General features: G+C 43.1%; 1 protein-coding gene across 1 annotated transcript in view; it reads right to left on the bottom strand.

Moving 5' to 3' along the window:
* Positions 1-5,269: 5,269 nt before the first annotated feature.
* The window catches only part of rtn4rl1b (reticulon 4 receptor-like 1b), a 148,103-nt gene continuing 131,898 nt past the window's right edge, over positions 5,270-21,474 (bottom strand). The window contains exons 2-3 of the mRNA XM_086126380.1: positions 9,282-9,733; positions 5,270-7,819 (exon numbers count right to left, since the gene is read on the bottom strand). Coding sequence (XP_085982506.1) covers positions 6,932-7,819; positions 9,282-9,733 — 1,340 coding nt within the window. The 3' untranslated portion in view covers positions 5,270-6,931. The remainder of the gene's footprint in view (positions 7,820-9,281; positions 9,734-21,474) is intronic.

The raw sequence follows: 21,474 nt of genomic DNA, 5'->3' as shown, positions 1-21,474 counted from the left end.
ACTCCGAAGAAGTACCGTATTTTCCCTACGATAAGGTGCTTCGGAGTACAAGGCGCACCTTGAGTGAATGGCCTATTTTAAAACTGTTTTCGTATACAGGGTACACTGCATTATAAGGTGCATAAAATAGAAGTTACAATTATGGCTGCGGTTGCATTATGCATCCACTAGATGGCGCTATGCTAATGGAAATACAGTACAGCTTTATTTGCCTTCACAACCGCTGCAGCTGTTCTGTTAAGCGTTTTGTTACATCTAAAATACATCCAAGACATCAGAATATTGATCCATATATATATATATATACATATATATATATATATACTGTATATATAAGGCGCATCGGATTATAAAGTGTACCCTTGGCTTTTGAGAAAATGGAATTCTTTTAGGTGCGCCTTATAGTGCAGAAAATACGGTAATTGGATGGGTGAAGGCAGGTGGGCTACATGCGCGTTATTGGGCTCTTAATTGAAGCATGGACACCCGATGGATTCATGGACTCCTCATCTGCTGTACACTACCCTGATCATCTGACTTGACAGTATTTGTGTTAAAAGAGTTGGTGGGTGTAAAAAATGGGACTGGAAAGCTCAAACCGGGTTGCTTTCCTTCAGATGTTTTGCAGTACACGTTCTAGGTGGGTCGGCCTTGCTATATTTATCCAGACTCCAAACTTGGCATGAACGTGATAGGCAGTGATGTCGGTCACATCCCTGACAACGTGCGGCACGGCAAGGAGGGAAATAAAGACAGGCAGTGTGGCAGATTGGTGAAATCCAGTAATCAAAGACAGCCAAGCGAATCCACGGAGTAACCGCCACACATCAATCATCGACGGGACGCACGCTGTTTTCACTGTGCTTGGAAAAGGCAAAATATAGGTAAACCCTTTGCAGAATTCTGAACAGCAAACCTCCAAAGGATGTTAGCGCTGCCATTAGGATGTGACAACCACTGGGCTCTATTTCAAGATGTTCAAATCGACTCCAGTTTGGCTGAGAAACTTCGGTGGCTTTTCTTGCAAAATGAATTTCAATTACTTGACGTGACTGAATGCAATCTTATACTCTAAGATTGTAAAGCAAGATAATAAACGGAAGAAACACTCAAAAACAAACCAAAACACTGAACCGTGAAGAAACCGTATTTTTTGCACTATAAGGCGCTTCAGAGTATGGTGCACGTTCAATGAATGGCCAATTTTGAAACTGTTTTCATATATCGGGCGCACCGCACTGTAAGGGGCATAGAATAGAAGCTAAAATAGTGGCTGATGTTGTGTTATGCATCCACTAGATGGAGCTATGCTAAAGGGAATACAATACAGCACTTTCACAACCGCTGCAGTTGTATCAAAACGCTTTACAGAACATCTGAAATACTTCATCCAAAAAAATCTGAATATGGATTCATTTAAAAGGCACATCGGCATTATAAGGCGCACTGTCGTCTTTTGAGAAAATGAAATGCTTTTAGGTGCGCCGCCGTATAGTGCGGAAAATACAATGGTTCATGCGGACCAATTTCTGTCGTGACTTTTCCTGATTGCTGTACTCGAGTGCTCAGAAAGAACTATTATGACAGCCCTGTTGAAAAACGACCTTAAGACACGGAGACTTCTGTTTCTCTGTTGTGATTAATTATTGTAGGACAGGGGTTTCCAGGGGCCATTTTGGGAAACCATATAAATGTTTAATCACCTCCACATATTGAATACACAGCGCACAACAAATGGATGGATACCGAGTTTTAAAATCAGAAGTCAAGAATAATGACTGTTATTGTGGATTACATCTGACAATTTGAAATTTGGGTTCAGATTTTAGCAAGCATGATGGAATTTGGCATGCTTCCATTTGCCTTCGCGGGCCGCATAAAATGATGTGGCGGGCCAGATCTGGCCCTCGAGCCTTGACTTTGACACTTGTGCTGTAGGATATCTTCGGAGATTATATTGCAGGATTCCAAGTACCCCTTTGCGACGTGACACATCAAATGTCATCCAAAGGGAGTACAAGTGAAACTTTAAAGTGGCGCTCCGCTGTCAGTCAGAAACACATCTTTGGCTCACGGCTAGCGTCTCGAGCTTCGCGAAGCAGTCTGGCGCCGCTGAGCAAAGCGGTGGAACGACTCAATTAACTATGACTATAACGTGACGCAAGCGGTGACATAAATAGCCCAGGAAGAAAAATTGAAAAATGTGCAGACATGTGGAAGCAAATCTTCTCATGGTGGCACATAAGAGTCCGCCCTTCTTGTGTCTGACAACAACAACAAGAGCGTCTACATTAAAAGCAGATGTATTGTCACACGGACACATACTCCGGTGACTCTCAGTCATTTTTCCCAGCGTAATCTGCCTGGTTTGGGGTGAGAGATCAACGGATTAGCAAAACTGTAATCCACGCAGGTGCTGTCGAGGCTTTGGGCTTTCATGTGAGTTTAATATGCGGCCACGCCTTGTTCGCTCAAAATGGAGCACGCCGCTGCTCTTCGGGGGATTGCAGTTGCCGTAAATAGAAGTGTTTTTGTGGGGCAAGAGGCAATGTTAACTTTGTGATTAAGTTGGGAAAAGTCGGCGCAAAGCATTTTGTGTTTTGAAAATAAATAAAGAACTCAACTTGGCTATTAATCACCGTGTCACTCCGTCTTCCTTCCCGGTTCGCTCCCTTTCCATTTTTCTAATTGCCTGCTTTTAATTAAACACCACACAGCAGTGACAGTGAGTCAATTAAAAAACAAATGGAAAGCGATAGTCCGAGCGGATGTTATTTTAGTGGGTCTGCCATAAAATGTAATGGACAATTTCATGATGTGCTTATAAAGGAAGCCTTCAACCACTGGTGCTAATATTTTAGCCAAAGATTAAATTTTTTTTTTTAGTCTGTACTAACAATTTGCTGAAAAGAGTGTGTTCTTTCGGAAATGCCGCCAAAGCCCAGTCTAAATCAGTAAGCGGTATGGCAATTGGCGTCAAGGAAGGGTGGTGAAGTGATACATCTCGACTGAGAGCAAGGCTTTGAATGTTGTGGAGGAGCAAAATTTAGCTTGGCTTGGAATAGTCACGTGTTTGGGGCATCGTCACAGTTTCAACATGTTCGTATGTGCAATTAGAAACTTTGAGGGTGCCATCAATTTGTTGTGTATTTGGGGCGAATGGGGGGAGGGTCAGTCCCTAGTTGCAGGCCACTACTGTATTTGCGATTACTTGATTACCGTATTGGCCCGAATATAAGACGGTGTTTTTTGCATTGAAATAAGACTGAAAAAGTGGGAGTCGTCTTATATTTGGGGTCTAGACATTTTACCCATTCACGACGCTAGATGGCGCCAGATATCATTGAAGCAAATGCTGAACTTGACTCCCCAGGCCAAAGTGAACCCCTGCCATGAAGAATAAAAATAAAAATAGCGGTAGCACGAGAAATAAAAATAAAAAATAGCGGTAAGAAGGAAAAGAGAAGAAAATAATAGAAGAGATAACAGAAAACGGAGAAACGTAATAACAATCTGGAGAAAAGTCGGTTGAAGATCGGCCAGGTTAACCGGCAGCTGAGAAGAAGCCATTCATTTACGAATGTGATTGCACTTTCGATTTGAATGAGGCAAAATAATACTTTTTCTCTCAAATATATTGTTATAATCATTGATTTCAGATGTACTGTAATTATTTTCTGCATAAAAATTAATTTGGTGTTCAAAAAGTATTTTTTCAAACTTGAGTCTTGAAAAAGAGGGGGTCGTCTTATAATCAGGGCCATCTTATATTTGGGCCAATACGGTAATAATCTTCGGGTTTTTTATCCCATGGATGTCTGTGTGGCTGTGTTTCTACGTCCTCCAGCAGTTCACAAGAGACATCGCGTGTGCCGAGGAAGCCGGTCGAATAGGTGAGCGGGGACGTCATGGAGCGAGTGGCTCTGTAATTAGGAAAATCACAGCTGCATTGACAGCGGGGAGCCGTTGTGTTTGCCACACGGCAGAGTGAGGCGATCCAAACAAGTCAAAAGTGTCTTCGCTCAGGTCCCCTGCAGGGGACAACACTTTGTCGTCGGACTGAAATGTACACGACAGACACGTCGCTTTGTTTGAACATGAACAGACTTGATTGAAAGATTCAAAAGTGAGTACAGTCATCCCTTGCTGTATCACGCTTCACTGGATGTTAGTTTTTTTTTTTAACATATTGTGATTATTTTTCCACACTGATTGTTGGGTTATTTACCAGTATTAATTTATTGTGTGTTTGTTCAAAAAAAACAACCCCATATTAGCTCGCAATATCAATATTGAGCGGAGGAAAAAAAAGGATTTTTCAAAATCGTTCAGGCCAAATATAAAGTAGGATGTGATATATATATTTGTCTTACTTGAAAATAATCTTGACTACATCTTGTTTTGATTGTAAGGTGTCCTTGAGTGTTTTGAAAGGCGCTTAGAAATGAAATGTATTATTATTATTATATCATTTCACAAATTTGTGTCTGTTTCCCCCTTTGTTTTAACTATCGTGATGGATGTTTGCGTGTGCGCTAACAAGCTTGTTAGCTCCTCCCACACGTGAGCTCTCACAAATAAATAAAAATGCGCTCTCACTGCTTTCCCCGTTTATTGAACTGCTCGCTTATACATGAAGCCAGAGAATAGAGACTTCTTCAGCAACTTTGTCGAGGCTTATTGCATCAAAGACAACGTCTGGCTGATATGTTGCGAGTTTGGTGGTTTTGTTGCTGATGCTGAGAGTAGGAGGCTGTTCTCAATAATTTCAGGCATTTGCGCCGGTTCATCACGTGACAAAATTCTGTCTTTTAAAACGCAGAAACACGTAGAAGTGTAGAAAATATACTCGAGGCTTAGTCATGAAAACAAAATACTTTCCAAATAGCACTCGTGCTTTCAGGTTTTTAATCAAACTGCAGCATCTTTTTTGTTTCTTCACTCCACTCAAGACGATGAACTTCCTTTGAGTTCCTCTTGTATTTGAGCAAAGACGTGTCAACACGATGCACAGGAGGATTCTATTTCTTTGCATGCTGCGGCTGTATTTCCACAGGGGGTGGGGGGGGGGCTTGACTGTTAGCTAGAGCAAAAATATAGAGGGTAGAACCTGAAAAAAGATCCACATTTGTTGACAGACCAATTTCTTGTTCACCTGGGGAAAAGAATATATGAATGGAGCGGCAATAAAATGAAAGCGACATTGATTTATCTCCGAGCAAGTCTATAAAACATCAGAGCATCAATAAACAGACTCGGGCTGCCACGGTGAGACATAAGAAGATATAGATTTTAATATCTTTAGAATTTTTTTTTTCTGAGTCTTGGGATGAGGCCGCGCGAAACGCACTGGCAACACAAAGAACGCACAGATGCAAAACAATTGAACGAGAGAGGACGCATGATGAAAACTTTGTGCATTCACAAATGACGGTTCTGAAAATATAGCATGAAAAAGAAAATTGCTCGATAAAATCAAAATGCCTCCTGTTTTAAGGAGTCAAAACCCTGTTGTCATAATTGATGCCACTGATATACTGTATATATATATTTTTTTCCTCATAGTTTGACAGGAAATGTAAGATATCAGCACGATAATCTGTTCCATTGTTACATCATCAATACAAATACCATCGTAGTCCATTAGAGGGAGGCACATTAGCTCCAGAAGTTGGCTGGCACATCACATAGTTGTCCGTCAGTCAATGTGTGCTTCACAGAATTCCTTTAGGACCTCAGTTGCGCTTGTCCTGGATCGCGACGGATCCCAGAATGAGGGGCAGAAGTCTTTCCCCGTTTGCCATGCTCCTTTTGAATGGTTCTTTTGTATTGGACTCAAATCACACAAGTCGGGTAGCACACACAGCCCACAAATATTATTATTATTTTTTTGTTATTTATTTTTTCCTCCTCCCTCGAGTCTTGTATGCCAATGACAAGTGAGTCTGGATAAAATGTCTTCCTCAGTTTGCGATGAGCAGTCGGTTGGCGGGCTCAGTTCGACATCAGTTCACTGTGCAAACTGACAAAGCCCTGTTTGACTTTTCCTGCTGGCCCCGCTGCATGGGTTCATCGCTAAGTCCACGCCGTGTCTTGAAAAGTAAAAAAAAAAAAACCCCAACAAAAAAAAAGCACGACATACAGACACATTGGTGGCTTCATCACCCGAAGACGGAACCAAGCGAATGGGTTATATCACATGGCAGTTCACGGCTTCCCGACACTATTAGCAGCTTCACATCCAGTCGGGCAGTGGCGAATGTGTGTATGTAAATGAGAAGGCAGCCTCATGTGTTGGGGGGGGGGGGGAGTCGGGGGGAGGGGGTCGGGGGTAATTGCTAGCTTACTGTGTGGAGTTGGTTGTAGCGATGTCTTGCTGTGAGTAAGCTTATTTTCTGTACCATGTATGGCCTTGACTCAACAGTGGCTATAAATTCCATTTTGTAACAGGAATATTTACATTCCTGGATCTGTTAATGTACATTTTTTTTCTGTTTTTGGACCTGCTGCTAGCAAGGAAGGAATTAGAGCGTGATAGAGGCCGTATACACAATCAGTCATCGACTCTCCAGTTTAATTGTATCGCACGATGGAGAAGACCAAATTTATGACTTGCAGCGATGTCATGCCCGCCTCTGCATAATATTTGGTTATTGGAGGTCCAGAGCTGAAACAGACCAACAGAAAGACACATGAGCATGAAACCTGGCTTTAGTGGCAGTGCACGCTTGGTCTGCATGAACCTTTTGTCACTGGGATTCCCTGCAAGTCTTTCGGACGTTTTTATGCTTGTGCTCATCTGAATGGTTACGGTTCCTATACAATACTGAGACAAAATCACACTCGCACAAAAAGACACAGGGGCCAGGAGCAATAAAGTGTGTTGAGGGCCGTCTTCCTTCCAGTAACCTTTGACCAGACCCGCCGTAGATCAGCGCAGAAAAATGTCAGCATTTGTTGTCGTCAAGGCAACCACAAGGGCGTAGACATATAATAAGGGCCGGGATAAGGTCGCCCGGTTGTTGGCTTGCTGAACCCCGCTAGGGGGTCGAACAGTGGTCCGCGGAACACACTTGTGCTTTCTTCTAGTGATGGTGCCGTCTGGGGACGTGTGATCGTGTTTTCCGCCATCGGAGAAGTCCGGAGAGGAATCCTCCTTGTCCGCCATGACCTCCTTCGTGTGGTGGACCTCGTTGTCGCCCTTCCCTTTGCTCCCCCGACTGCGGTTCTTCGCGCAGTTGCGAGGACGGCCGGCCCTGGAGGGGTTCACCACGTCGCTCTGCCCCCCAGAGCCCGCCACTACGCCGCGATTCATGGACGGTGGGCTGACTGTGCCGGATAAGTTGTTGGTCTGGGCTCTGGATTCCGAATTTGGGGAACAGTTGGGGAAGTCCTCCTTGTGCAGTTCCTTCAGGTCTTTTCCAACCATGTCCATAGGCGCCTGGCAGCCTATAGAGGACGTTGAGCCTCTGAAACGTTTCAACCACTCCCAGAGCGTGAGGGCCTTGCAGTCACATGACCAGGGGTTGTCATTGAGACGCAGGTATTCTAGAGCGGGCAGCGTGTCCAGGCTGTTCCCTGACAGTTGCATGAGGGAGTTGTTGAACAGATAGAGGGTGGTGAGACGTTTGAGGTCATGAAACGCCAAGTGGTGAACCCACTCGATCTGATTTTGGTGCAGAAGGAGACGATCCAGGGCATGAAGACCCCGAAAGGTGTTCTGGTTGAGTCTCCACAGGTGATTTCCGTGGAGGAACAGGTGGCTCAGATTGTGGAGGTCAGCGAATGTGTCGTCCTGCAGGAATTTCAGATGATTTTGCTGAGGAGACCAGATGACAAAGCAGTGTCGTTAATTTCACTATCGGTAAAATGGTACACTAAGATTACAAAAATCCACGGCAAAATGTACATGAACGTGTTTTCTACAGTCTGGGAATGTTTGCGAGGTCAGTGACATAGCATAAGAGACCGCAGTTGTCATATGTGGCCTTGTTCTTTCCAAATTGATTTGCTCGAAGTGAGGGGCTCCGTCATGTATGACAGAAAACAGGATTTCCAAAAACTGTTCCTTCAAATTTACTTTCCCAGCATGGTTGAAGATGTTCTTTGTGAAGACTTAAAGTGGGACCGAGCACACCCAAGATCCATTTGGTAAATAATTAAGAGGTGTTATCTTTCAGATTCTCACCATATGGGCATGTGCAACTGGTTGCTCTTCCCCCTTACGGTTGACCCGTTGCATGCCCCATTGCATGCCCCAATAAATCGGCTTTTGATCTTAACTCGTGCAAAATGTAGAAAACTAATGAGCTGCGCCTGATGAATAGTAATGACTCGTAGATGGTCGGGGAGGAAAAAATAAATAAAAAAATCGGAGAAAACATCTTTTGCCTCGGCGCCCTAAAACACAAGTGGAAATGTTGTGCTGACTTGGTAAAATGCCGCCTCTTCGCTTCTGTTGCTTTGACCCTCGAGCAAAGAAGCCGAGGCACTGGTGATGAACTGATTATTTAGAGAGGCGAGCTCTGTTTGAGTAAATTAAAATGTTTCCAATGAACTTGAAGTGAGTGCAGTGAAACTCCTCTACAATGAAACCTACATGGGCGAAAATACCCCCTAGTGGGAAAAAGTCTTCATGCTTTAACATCATTCCCACTTTCCTACCCCTCATACAACGAAAAAAACCCCTGTTGCGTTATACAAAATCTTTTTCTCTGCTCTTGCCTCGCGACGAGATTCACTACAACGAAGTCTAATCCAACAGCGACCTCTACTGCTTCGTTCTGAAACAGCAACAGCAACCACCACACTTGTTTACACATGCGCAGTAGTCCAGGAAGTATTTGTTATTGTTCGTTTCAGATGCAGCAAGAACGTTGCGTTGCTAAAATGGCTTCAAAACGGACCTTTGGATGTCAAGGAGCTAAGACAAGAAGAGCTCTGATGCTGGAAGAGAGGGTAAAAGTGATCAAAATGAAAGACGGAGGAAGCAAAATAAAAGACAGTTTCCAAGAAATTGATGTTAGTGAAAGTGAATGCTGATCGTAAATTTCGCAATTTCTTTCCCTTTTCTTACTTTCTCCACTGACTATATGAAGTATCAAATAAGTGTATGCTCATTGGAATAAAAATCAAGAGTACACATACATTTGTATGTGTGTGTTTACATCTGATATCAAATTTGCTACAGTGAAAAACCCCCTGTTGTGAAAAATTTCTTGCTGCAAACATGATTTCGTTGTAGAGGTTTTTCACTGTATGGGGAAAGATGTTGGAATTACCTGCAGGTGGAGATACTGCAGGCTCCTTAGTCCTTGGAAGATGTTATTGGGAAGCGAGCTCAGTCCGCAACGGTACAGGTGGAGAGCGCTGAGCCGGTTCAACCCGTGGAACGTGTCTTCAGCCAGCGAGCGCAGGTGGCGATTATCTCCCAAATCCAGCTCCTCCAGCAGCGCGAAGCCGTGGAAGGTCGACGGCTCGATGTATGTGATGTTGTTGGAGTATATCCAGAGGGTCACCGTGTTGGAACTGAAGTGACCTCTGAGAAGCCGGTGGATCTTGTTGTTCTGCAGGAAGATCCGTTCGCTGTCGGGCGGGATGCCTTCAGGGACCGTCAGGAAGTTGTGCGCTTGGCAGGAGACGGTGCTCGGCGCCGTGTAGCAAATGCAGTGACGCGGGCAGGACCAGGAAAACTCCAGGCCGCAGAGAACTAGCAGGAACTCCAGCCCGCACCCTGCACATTAAAAGACGCAAATTAGAGGCAGACCCTCTTGTCGATAAAGTCGAAACTAAGCATCAGTCCAGAGGGAATGCTCCACAAATTTTCCGATCATTTCTATGCAAACATAAGGATTGTCCCCCGTTGCCCCACACAGCCCGAAGCCGCTGTGTTTACGCCCACAGCGCAGAAGAGAACAAACAATAACGACCCCTCCAAGCGAGTCCCCGAGCAGCACAAATGATGCGATTTCATACAGCGAGTGCGCCACCTTCTGAGGATGATCCACGACGAGCCTTTTGCTCTCTCTTGCATTGCCGCCGCTTGTCAACCAGCCGACGTAGGCCGCGATCGGTCCATTTGCCAGCGAAATTGGCTGTGGAGCGTTTATTTAAACGTGTTAAGAAGCTCCGAGGCACTTCTTGATCAACGACATGATTTGCCAGCTCCTGCGGGACAGGAGATGTGACTTAGCCACATTTCTTCGCGTCTTAAATGAGCCCGGCACATGGGCCGTTTGGCAAGCTGCGTCTGACAAACTCTTGGCTGCCTTCCACTCAGTTTATTATTCACCATACAGAGAAGGTCTGATTCACTGCTTCTAATCGATACGCCCCCGTTGCCTTTTAAGTAACCCTATAATCCGGGGTCTTTTATGCCGGGAGCTCTCTGCCAAAGAGACAAGCATATATTTTTTTTCTGCGCATTCTCACCGAGGCACAACAAAATTGTGACATTGAGCGTCGGATTTCACCGACCTTTAACAGTCATTCAGCACGCTGTTGTGACACCTGAACAGGCGTATGCTCTCCTGGGTTTGGCTGGAATGCGGGTTGCTAAACCCTGCCGGTGGGCAACACACCACATGCGGGTATTCCCCCTGTTTTTCATGCTGTTGAGCACTGTCAGAATGCGTCTTGAAAAAATATTTTGACCTCTATCAAAACAGGGATGGCATGTTTTACCAACGATGTTTTTCTCCGTCAACTAGAAAGCAGTTTCTTCCTTATTGTCATCTCTTTTCTACCTCAATCATTTTGCCATTTCTGTAGAGGCGTATCATGCTCGGCCTGGACTGACGGAGTAAATAGGTTTGCCTTGCTCTCGGGAAATAAAGCTTTGCTTTATTTATTCAACAAGAAACATATATATATATTTTTTTTTGGTTCAGGTCCTGAGCTCGGTGTGGTAATTGAGATGGATTTTTCTCATCTTGGTCCGTTTAACAGTAAGCAAACAGCAACGCAACACCAAAAACATTAGCGCAACATTTTAGTTTGACATTTTAGTTGTCATGACAGTCTCCTGACTCCACGACGACTCATCCGTCCACGAGGTACCATCATTTAGGAGAACGATCCCACTCGCCTATCACTAATTCTATTTCTTGCATACAATTTCCATTAACGCTTTGTTTCATGCATGTGTGTCCTCGGTGGAATTAGATTTATGGCAAAATGGGGAAAATGATCCGAGCGGGCAGGAGAAAGACAGACAGGCAGGCAACGATAAGCCCGACACAAAAGAAATGTGAGACGATGGCAATGTAGATGGTGCTTGAGATTGTGACACACTTCTGAGTCGCTGACGTGCACCTTCTCTTACGTACGCGAATAAACCCTGCCCCCTTGCTCCACTGGTTCTTCAGACTCTCCTGACAGACGCCTTCTATTTGCACGGCCTGCAAAAACATGGCACCGTATGTACAGTACAATAGTTGTAGTTGAAATGACATGCCTTGTAGACCTAAATCCATTCAGCCCACACTTCTTGACAATAAGGTTGCAAGGGTTGTTTCAACCTGGGGCTGTACACGAATCGGCGCTGAAAACTAACACCGAATCTGAATATCCGGATTCCAGTCAGAACGGGTCCTAGCGAATCGTCTTCAGCGAGGACTCTTTGGATGACCCTTGCATCTATGCAAATATTTGGCCAGCTATGAGCATGAAATTCAGCCGTTTTAAGCCGAATCTCACGGAACGTCTTTGCGACCTTGAACAAACCCTGGTGGGGGGGGGGGGGGGGGCATTTGTTACGTGAGCACACAATAGCAAACCTTCACCGCTCTGTGAGATTGCGCCTTAAGCAGTCAGTCAATAAAGCCCAGCATGGCCTCTCACGCCATCCTAGCAAGAAACAAAATGGAGTCTTGCAAACCTGAAGGAAACCATCTAAGAGTTAGCTAGGATAAGGCTAGTACATCACAACGGGGACGGATTTAAAATGGGACTAAGGAGAAAAAAAATGAACAGTGAGGGACCTTGGACATTAATGTTCAGTTATTTAAAGTTAAAAGGACAACATTTACATAGGGTTGATACACTGTGTCAACGCGTTGTTGTTTTGACAGTGTTATGAGTGTTCACAACATTCATCGAAAAGTAAATTTTGGCAGCTATTGTGAATTCTTCAGTTTGTCTTTTTTTTTTTTTAATCAGTTGTTGAGTAGCACACTTAGCAGTACACAAAGAATCTCATTATGTTACAAAATGGACGTGTAAGGTTATCTTTTGACAATACTACACAAGCCTCGAAAGAAGATTATTGTTTCTGGGTCACGTTAGCTAATTACAAGCCCTAACCCCGCCTTCTTAACCAGAGATGATAGACGGTCTCAATTTGTTTTCACCCCGCAGAAGGTTGTTTTGCCCCCCTTTGACCCCCTTAATCTTTAAGCTAACCTTTTTTTCCTGCAAGACCGAGCAATAGAAATAGATAAAGGAACCAAATGGGACGGATATAGTCCCTTGATAGACAATGAGAAGTTATTGTGCCGAATGCAAATGCGACAAGGTTCACACAGGTTTGCCCTCATGAATAAACCATGCACGCTAATAGGAGGGGGACTGCCGAGCTGCATGACTGTGGCACTCGCCAGACGGGACAAGCGAGTTTTCTCTCTAAAGACTACGATTGGACCTGGCTGTATTTCCACTGTAAGATGATTGCAAAGAACGATGTGCTCGCTGACATCTTAAGTAAAATGCTGGTTTATTGATCAAGTGTACGTGTGTGTGTGTGTGTGTGTGTGTGTGTGTGTGTGTGTGTGTGTGTGTGTGTGTGCGTGCAAATATATGAATGAACTTGTCGCTACTATAAATATAAAATATAAAAATAAAATATAATGTAACCGTTGCTTGAAAGATGTCTCTCCAACAGAAAATTCGATACGTATTGCAATGTATTTTAAAGTGGAACAATTCGATTCCCTTCCACTCGATGCACTTGATTCCATGCATCTTCCATTTTTTTTCTACTTTTCTCCCCAATTTTTTTTTTCTTCTTACGCCCCTAATTCGCATCCACGCCTGTCCAATAAGCTATGTATTAGTTCCACCCAGTCTTGTATTTCTCCATGGTGGCAAAGCAAATGGCAAACATAACTTTTTCGTTGGCTTGTTTGGTATTTTATGGCCTCGAAACGTTTTCCCCATCAGAGGAAATTAGGGTAAAAACCAACTCCTTAACACCGGGACTTGCAATGCCACCTATTAACCCTTTCATTTTCAATCGTGATACAGTGAAACTCCACTACAACGAAATCATGTTTGCAGCAAGAAATTTTTCACAACAGGGGGGTTTTCACTGTAGCAAATTTGATCTCAGATGTAAACACACACATACACGCACACACAAACATATGTGTACTCTTTATTTTTATTCTAATAGTGCATAAGTATGAGCATACGCTAATTTGACACTTCATATAGTCAGCGTAGAAAGAAAAAAAGGGAAAGAAATTGCGAAATTTAGGATCAGCATTCACTTTCACTTACATCAATTTCTTGGATGATGTCTTTTATTTTGCTTCCTCCGTCTTTCATTTTGATCATTTTTAACCTTTCTTCCAGCGTCAGAGCTCTTTTTGTCTTAGCTGCTTGACATCCAAAGGTCCGTTTTGTAGCCATTTTAGCAATGCAACGTTCTTGCTGGGTCTGAAACTAACAATAACAAATACTTCCTGGACTACTGCACATGTGTAAACAGGTGTAGTGGTTGCTGTTGCAGTTTCCAAACGAAGCAGTAGAGGTCGCTGTTGGATTAGACTTCGTTGTAGTGAATCTCGTTGCGAGGCAAGAGCAGAGAAAAAGATTTTGTATAACGCAACAGGGTTTTTTTTCGTTGTATGGGGGGCAGGAGAGTGGGAATGATGTTAATGCATGAAGATTTTTTTCACACTAGGGGATATTTTCGCCCATGTCGGTCTCGTTGTAGAGGAGTTTCACTGTAACTTGATGAGCTGTCAACTGTAGTAACCGCAGTCCCTGAAAGGGTAAACCCCCCCCCCCCCCCCCAAAACCGAGGAGATGTGGAGGTTTTGGCAACATCTACCGAATAGCAAGAAGACAATGGCCGAATAGCAAGAAGACAATGGCCTCAGGGATCAGATGGATATGTGTGTCAACATCATCCAACATGCATGAACATACCTTCCCGCCGTTGTTGACACATAGCATCGTCATGCACGAAGGGTGATGTAAAATTCCTGCTGGCGCGCCGAGTTAAGGCGGCAAGCTGTGCGCCATCACTCCATTCTCCGGCGAGCTTGTGTACATCTAGCGTGTTTGGATTTTTTATTTCCTGTGACGGACAAGCGCGGGCAGAATGCTAAAAGAACTAGCGGGAATGACATCCGATGATTTTGTCGTGTGTGTGTGTCAATGGAGAAATTGATGGAGGGCAGATTAAGCATCTTAACGGGCATTATTAATGGGGCTTGTTCCCTTTGTGTCACCGCGCGCGATACGAGTCTCCTCGTGTCAAATTAACCGTCGCGGGCACAGACTCGAGTCGAGTTGGCAACTGACCCAGCGCCTCACATCAGCAGAAAGAGCATCAAGATAGAGAAGAGAGCGTAGTGGAGAGCCCGGGATGCATCTGTCAGGGTCGTGCGTTTGATCGCCAATTCTTGTCTGTTCCAGGGTTCTTGTCGTTTTGGATTTTTTTTTCATGAGTTTTTACTTCATTTTGAATTGTTTTATTTATTTGTCTATTTATTTATTTAAATCCGTTTTTAGAGTGTTTATTAGGATGTATGTTTTCCAAAATGCTTTGTTTCATTCATTTTTATTAGCTTTCCTGTTAGTTTGTTCGTTTTTAATACTTGGAGTATTTTTAACATTTTTTTTAAATACAAGTTGTAGTTTCAGTTACTTTTTTTTAAAAAGCATTTCTGTTTTTATTTCGTTGATGAAATTGTTTCTCCTTTTTTTTTCCCCATAAATTTTCATTAACTATCGTAACCTTGGTCTGCTCTGGAGCTACACATTGGAGCTATGCAAAATCATCAAGGAGAAATACCGACCCTAGACCTTGGTATTTTCATAAATATGCATTTATTTATTTATTTCTAATGACGCTGGTGCCCAAAAGGGATACAGATGATCTATCGCTTTCTGCATTGTCTTCCTGTTTCAATGTGTTCAATTTTTTGTTTTTTGGGGGGCCTTCTTGTTCTGTCTATGGCCGGGATTCAGAATTTGTCATCTCACATTCACAGCGTGCATGAGGTCACTCTCATTTCCTAGGAGCTGAGTTTGAATGTAAACAACTGCAGTTTTTTAACAGCCGATAGTTTGTGCACTGGTGACGAACACACACATGGTCCAGCTCACTTGCCGTTTTAATGAGGACAAGTGGTACAAAATAGATAGAAGGATATTTCATCTTGTCATTCCGTTCACACCACAAACCACTCGAATGATAATTCCAAAAAGTGGTAAACACATTTCTGGGTCCGCCATGTTGACAGACGTCTTCCATCAACATTTTATGAATTCTACTTTGTCCAATGCCACACATCCCCATGATATTTAATAGAAGTTGATCAAAAAGCATTTGCATAATTATGAAAATACAGCGTGACCTAGCTCGAATTACATGACCGTATATGGGCATGGAATGCATCAAGGTTCCCTTGAGGATGTAGACCTGAAATTCGGTACCACCTTGTACACACAGAATGCACAGTTCAACAGTGGTCATTTCGGCTCCTCGTGCCGTAACTTGCTTCCAACCCTGCATCATCTCATTTTACTGCGTCAAATTGGACCAAAAGAATAATAAGATGCGACATCGATGAGGTTTACATAGAAACCCGCTCTAAATATACGAGTTTATATAAATCCGCCCTCCCCAGCGGGGAAGGCTCTTCTCAGAATAAAACATCCTCTTCTGAGGTTTTCCAGTGTGAGTCGGTGATTGCATATTTATTCTAATTAAGTTGCACGCAACGCAAGAAAGGCAGCCATTTCCGCGCAGGGCTTCATAAACACTCATCATCATCTCGCGTTGACATTTCAAAATGTTTATGATGATGTTAGGGGCACTGATTGCCGCCATTAAGCTTGAACAGCCCCCCCCCCCCCCCCACTTGCCCTGATGCCGAATTCGTCTGCCAAATGGCATCGATTTGGTCTCATTTGTCATTGGCAGGGCATAAAGCTGTGCTGGGTTTGCAGACTGCTCTTCCATGCGCAGGAGTTAGGAAAGGAAAAGGAAAGTAGCAGCCATCAATGACACTGTGCAGGACCAGAAAGAACATTCCAGAAAAGTAAAAATGTGTTTTTGCTGCAGAGGCGTTGACGTAGCAAGTAACTGCCTTCAATTACACACGTGCCCATCTATTGTTGTTGTCTGCTTTTGCCAGCGCTTTAACTGCCTCATTAGGATCCTTTTTCCTAATAAGTAAAAGACTCATTAAAAAAATGTCTTAGCTATGTCAAATAATGTCTCATTTTATATCTTTTTTTTGTGTTTGGTTGTTTTTGTGGTTGAGCTCCTCTGTGATTGTGTCAGCTTTGTGTGCAAATGATATGCTCAGAAACGCCGCATTAGAATCCTAATGGTGTTGTGCCGATTTACGGTTTAATCAGTTCCCGCGGTGGGACTTCATGGCCCCGCTCGCATTCACATCCGAGCGTGGCCGTGGATTTCTTGTCAGTCACTTGGCTCTCATTGAAAACTCACCAAGATGATGGTCCATATCAACGCAACAATGCTCAAATGTCAATTGTATACAGAAATTTCTTGTCTATTCACTACCAGTCATGATTCAAAAATGATGGCTGAATTGCAAGGTTTCTGCCGGAATTTAGGATTGGAGGATTTCACGTTGGATGAAGACATCAGGGAAGGAAATGTTCATGTTCAGTCTGTCCACAAGATAACCCATTTGTTGTGGAACGAAAGTTACTGGCCAAAGCCTCCAATCAGGTTCGCTGGTAAAACTCTGACATGCAACACCTGCCACCTCCATCAGATTTAGCTTTTATATATATTTACACACCGTATTTTCTGTATTCCGATGCGCCTTATGGATCAATAATCTGATTTCTTGGACATAGCATTTTAAATGTTCCGTCAAGCCCTTTGTTACAGCTGCATGTGGTTGTGAAGGCTCGATAGAAATGTATTGTATTGAATTCTCTTGAGGGTATCTCCATCTAGTGGACACACAATGTAACAGTGACCACCATTGTAGCTTCTCTTTTATGCCCCTTATAATGCGGTGTGCCCTAAATATGAAAACAGTTTTAACAGTTTAAGATAGACCATTCATTGAAGGTGCGCCTTATAGTGCGGGGGGGAGATAGAAAAAAAAATATATATATACAGCGAGTCATTAATTTCCATCTTTCCCTGTTCTCTGCATCCTCTACTCTGACTCCAACTACCTGCATGTCTTCCCTCACGGCATCCATGAATCTCCTCTTTGGCCTTCCTCTCTGTCTCCTACCTGGTATCTCCATCTCTAACATTCTCCTATATATATATATATATATATATATATATATATATATATTTTAGAGCTGTCAAACGATTAAAATATATATATCAAATTAAAAATGCAACTGTCATAATTAACTCAAGTTCGCTAAAAATTAATCGTGATTACTCACGCATTTTTTATCGTTTCTGAATTTCCTTTTATATTTTTTGTCCTATTTTTCCCCATTTTAATGCTCTCATCAACATGGAATCATGAATCAGTTTTCTATGTGCAAAATGCAAATATTTACTGAAATAACAATTTCGACTTTCAATTTTACATGAACATTTTTCACTTGGAGCAGTTATTCACACATAATCTCTCACACAATATTACTGTCCATCAACAACAGTGAAAAATATATTTTGTCACATAACCGCTGCTTTAACAGCTCTTTTGATGGAATCAAAACAGAGCAATATAACATTATAAAGTGCACATCTAAGGTAAACTAGTACTCAGCCTATAGTGGATTTAAGCCATGGTTGCATACTTCGTTTTTCTCAAGTTTGCTTTGAACAAAGCAGTCAGGCTATGTTGATTCTCTTGGTCCTTCTTGCGCGCAAGTCTCTCTACGGTTTTGTGTAGATATCATTTCGGATGACTACACTTGGTTCGATGACAACACTGGAGACGTTTTATTTTCGCTCGGTCGCTACCACTGCACCGCTGAACTTCACCGTCACTGTCAGACGAACACAGAGAAGCCCCACCCGTTCTATTTATATGGACACGGAACACTGTAACCTTCCACACAAAATAGTTCCAAACAAGTAACAATCGCGTCAGTGGCATACATCGTATACCTGCATGATACAGGTAACTTTGGTCTTGTCAGTGGAGCAATCTGGCAACTTTTTAAAAGTAAACTTTCCATTCATAAACTCTTTAAGTATCCGTTTTCGGTGTCTCGCGCTGCCGTGGCTGGCAAAACAGACATGGGCGTGGACTTCTGCAGCGCGCTTGTTGTTTTGTTTCTGGTTTATTTATAGAGCAACGTAACATCCGCTTGTGACGTGTGCCGCGTTAATCTCGCGAGAAAAAAATTAATCCCGTTAAAATTCATTTAAATTAATGCCAATAAAAACGCACTAAACTGACAGCTCTAATATATATATCTATATCTATCTATCTATCTATCTATATATATATACATACACACACAATACCAAGAGATTACAAAATGCTTATGAGGTCATAATAATTAAAAAAAAAAAAAAAACAAAAAGTCCGGGTGAAGACAACCAAATATTGTACAACATATGAAACATTTTTGGGAAAAAAAGTACCCAATATTTTTTCATTGAATATTCTTATGAAATTAAAATGCCTTCTTCCTAATAAATGCCTTGTCCTCCATGCAGGCAAGTAAATAAACCGCCCCCCCATTTGAAATTGTTAGTCGTATCGGCTGACTTGTGATTGTTTCTTTTTCCAAGGAGAGATGGGTGATAAAATTAACTGTAACATTGTGCGTGGGCAAACAATAAGAGTCAGTTGAAGGTTGCAGCCACACAGATGAAGTATCCGATTTGTTCAAAGTGCTTATCTACAAACAAACACTAAACAAAGGCAAGCGTGATAAAACAAGAGGGATGCTTGAACGTTAAAAAAAGATAAGAAGATTAGCGTCCGGGCAAGTGACGGCCCAATTTCTCAGAAAAGCAGCTAAAAATATGCACGGAATGATGGCGGCGAAGTTCGTTTGTTTCAAAGACGGAATTGAGGGAAGCGCGATGCAGAGGTTTAATATGCACACTGGAAATAATGCGAACTTCATCGACCTCGAGTACTCGCAAATTCACCTGGTCACTTTGACAGACACACAGGAGCTTCTTTGCTCCTTCGGGCTCTCGAAGCGTTCTCTTCATAGAACACGGACACTCACGCGCATGCCATTCAGATCCAAAGAAAGTCTCTGTCGAAGGGTTGAAGGCAATCACTTTCATTCATCACGGCAACAAACTGAAAAAAAAAACCAAGCACGAAACATTGCGCGGCCTCGGCGCCACGCTGGTGTGAGCGAACTAATGGCTCCTTTCAACGAACATAAATCATCCAAAGTGTGCCTATAGTTGATATACTGTAGTGCCATTACCTTGATGGAAAGCATTCGAAATGCAATCGTCGCCAATTCAAAAGCCAACAAACAACTGCTGAGGGTTGTGTGCGATTACTCATAACCTTGACTCCACAAATGTGAAGTTCACGGTGGTGGCCGCAGTCGATCGCTAACCCACGCTAACGTGGTAATGAAGTCATAGTTACAGTAATTAATGAAACACACTCACACAGCCCAAAATAGGAAGTGGTCACGTGAAAACAAATCACTGCGACTCAGCTCGTGGCTGCGCAAACTAGCTCATTGTGCACAATTTGTCAATCTCAAAACATTTTTGTTGGTACTGTCGTAATCTGAGGACTGCTGTACTAGCATATCGTGCATGAGGGCATATATTTCTACCGTTGGGAGACAAATATTTTTGGGCACTGTCTAGCTCAGGGATGGTCAACATTCTAAAAAAAGTATCCCTTTCTGCGCCTGATCAGTTTTACATTATAATAACACCATTCACCACTAGATGGCAGCCATCAGTTCATTTCACTTCCACCTGTTCATCTCAGAAGAATGATGCTGTCAGTCCATGATTGACTGTGCGGACATTTTAGTCGCTCGAGTTGATGGAGACGCTTTCAACACAGGTGTGGTCTATTGTGTGGTTGCAGTCTATACACTGAGATCTTTCCTTTTATGAGTCAGTGGACATGCGCTTACTTTGAGCACCGGATTTTAGTCCTGCCAGCATAGGTTGGATAAAGCAGTTGAGTGCTAAGGTCAAATTTAAAGGTTTAAACATGAGAATGTCTCGCAGAGGGTTTCCATTGGAGTAGCCAATGATTTTGCCAGGTTATCCAATTTCATTCCTAACCCGAGCCTTTGCATAAAATACATTTTGTGCCCCACAGTGAGCTCAAACCTGTCTTGGCAATGGCAGGCTGAGAAGTTTCAAGACAACCACAAAACAGATGTCAGGTTTTTTTTCCCAAATGTCGTCACCATGCAAAGAATATGAACTGTGAAGGTGCGGCCTTTGTTCAAGAACTCCATGTTCCTTCCCAGTGTCGCCCCCCCCCCCCCCCCCTCCCCGCAACCTCAAGGTGACTCAACGTGACACTCTTGAGCCTTGAACACAAGCGTCTCCGCGACAGTGAACGCTGTTAAAAGCCTTTTGTGGTTTAATATTTAGCACTGGCACGGTTGCACTTTGGGATTATCAGATCTCGGTAAAACGGGACCTGCTTGGGAAAAATTAAGTGGGGGGTGTTTCTACTTGAGTGCACCCCCCCAGACTCCCAATCCAATAGCTCATCGCCTTAAAACCAACAGTAAACCTTGCTGCAGCTGCTGCCTCCTTGCATATAAAAGGGACTAGATACAAACAGATCAATTATTCATAGCAGGTGAGAGACGCTCACACACATGCACTGAGTTGCGACCGTCTCGAGCAATGGCTTCAAAGGGCCAAGAAGAAATAGGAAATCAAGCAGAAAAAGTGTTTGCGAGAGGCAGCGGCTAGATGTGTTGTGACTCATTAGTTTGTGCCACGGGTGGAGGACCAGGGGACCAAGGGTGCGTTCGCTTGAGTTGAAAGATGGGTCGTAGGGAGGTGGCAATGACACACAAAACCAGGAATCCCACCTCAGTTCCATGTCTTGGCGGTAGCGCTATTCGGTGGATTTATTATTTTTTTGTTTGTTTTTTGCACGTAACTCTATTGCTATTCTGCTACTCATTTGTTTTAGGAGTAATTATACTCTATACACTGGTGGCGGCAAACTATTTTTGACACGCAATAAAGAATGACAACGGGAGGTATTTCATCTCAGCCTAGTTTTTACTGAAGATTATTGAATGTCGAATCCTTTTCAATCCTGCTTTTTACGCTTGCATATAGCTACGACTGTAGATTCATTTCATGAT

Source organism: Hippocampus guttulatus, chromosome 12 (assembly GCF_054856545.1).
Source record: "Hippocampus guttulatus isolate MCC_2025c chromosome 12, RoL_Hgut_1.0, whole genome shotgun sequence".
NCBI classification, from domain to species: Eukaryota; Metazoa; Chordata; class Actinopteri; order Syngnathiformes; family Syngnathidae; genus Hippocampus; species Hippocampus guttulatus.
The sequence above is the reverse complement of the archived record's forward strand: the minus strand, read 5'-3'. Positions and strand labels throughout refer to the sequence as shown.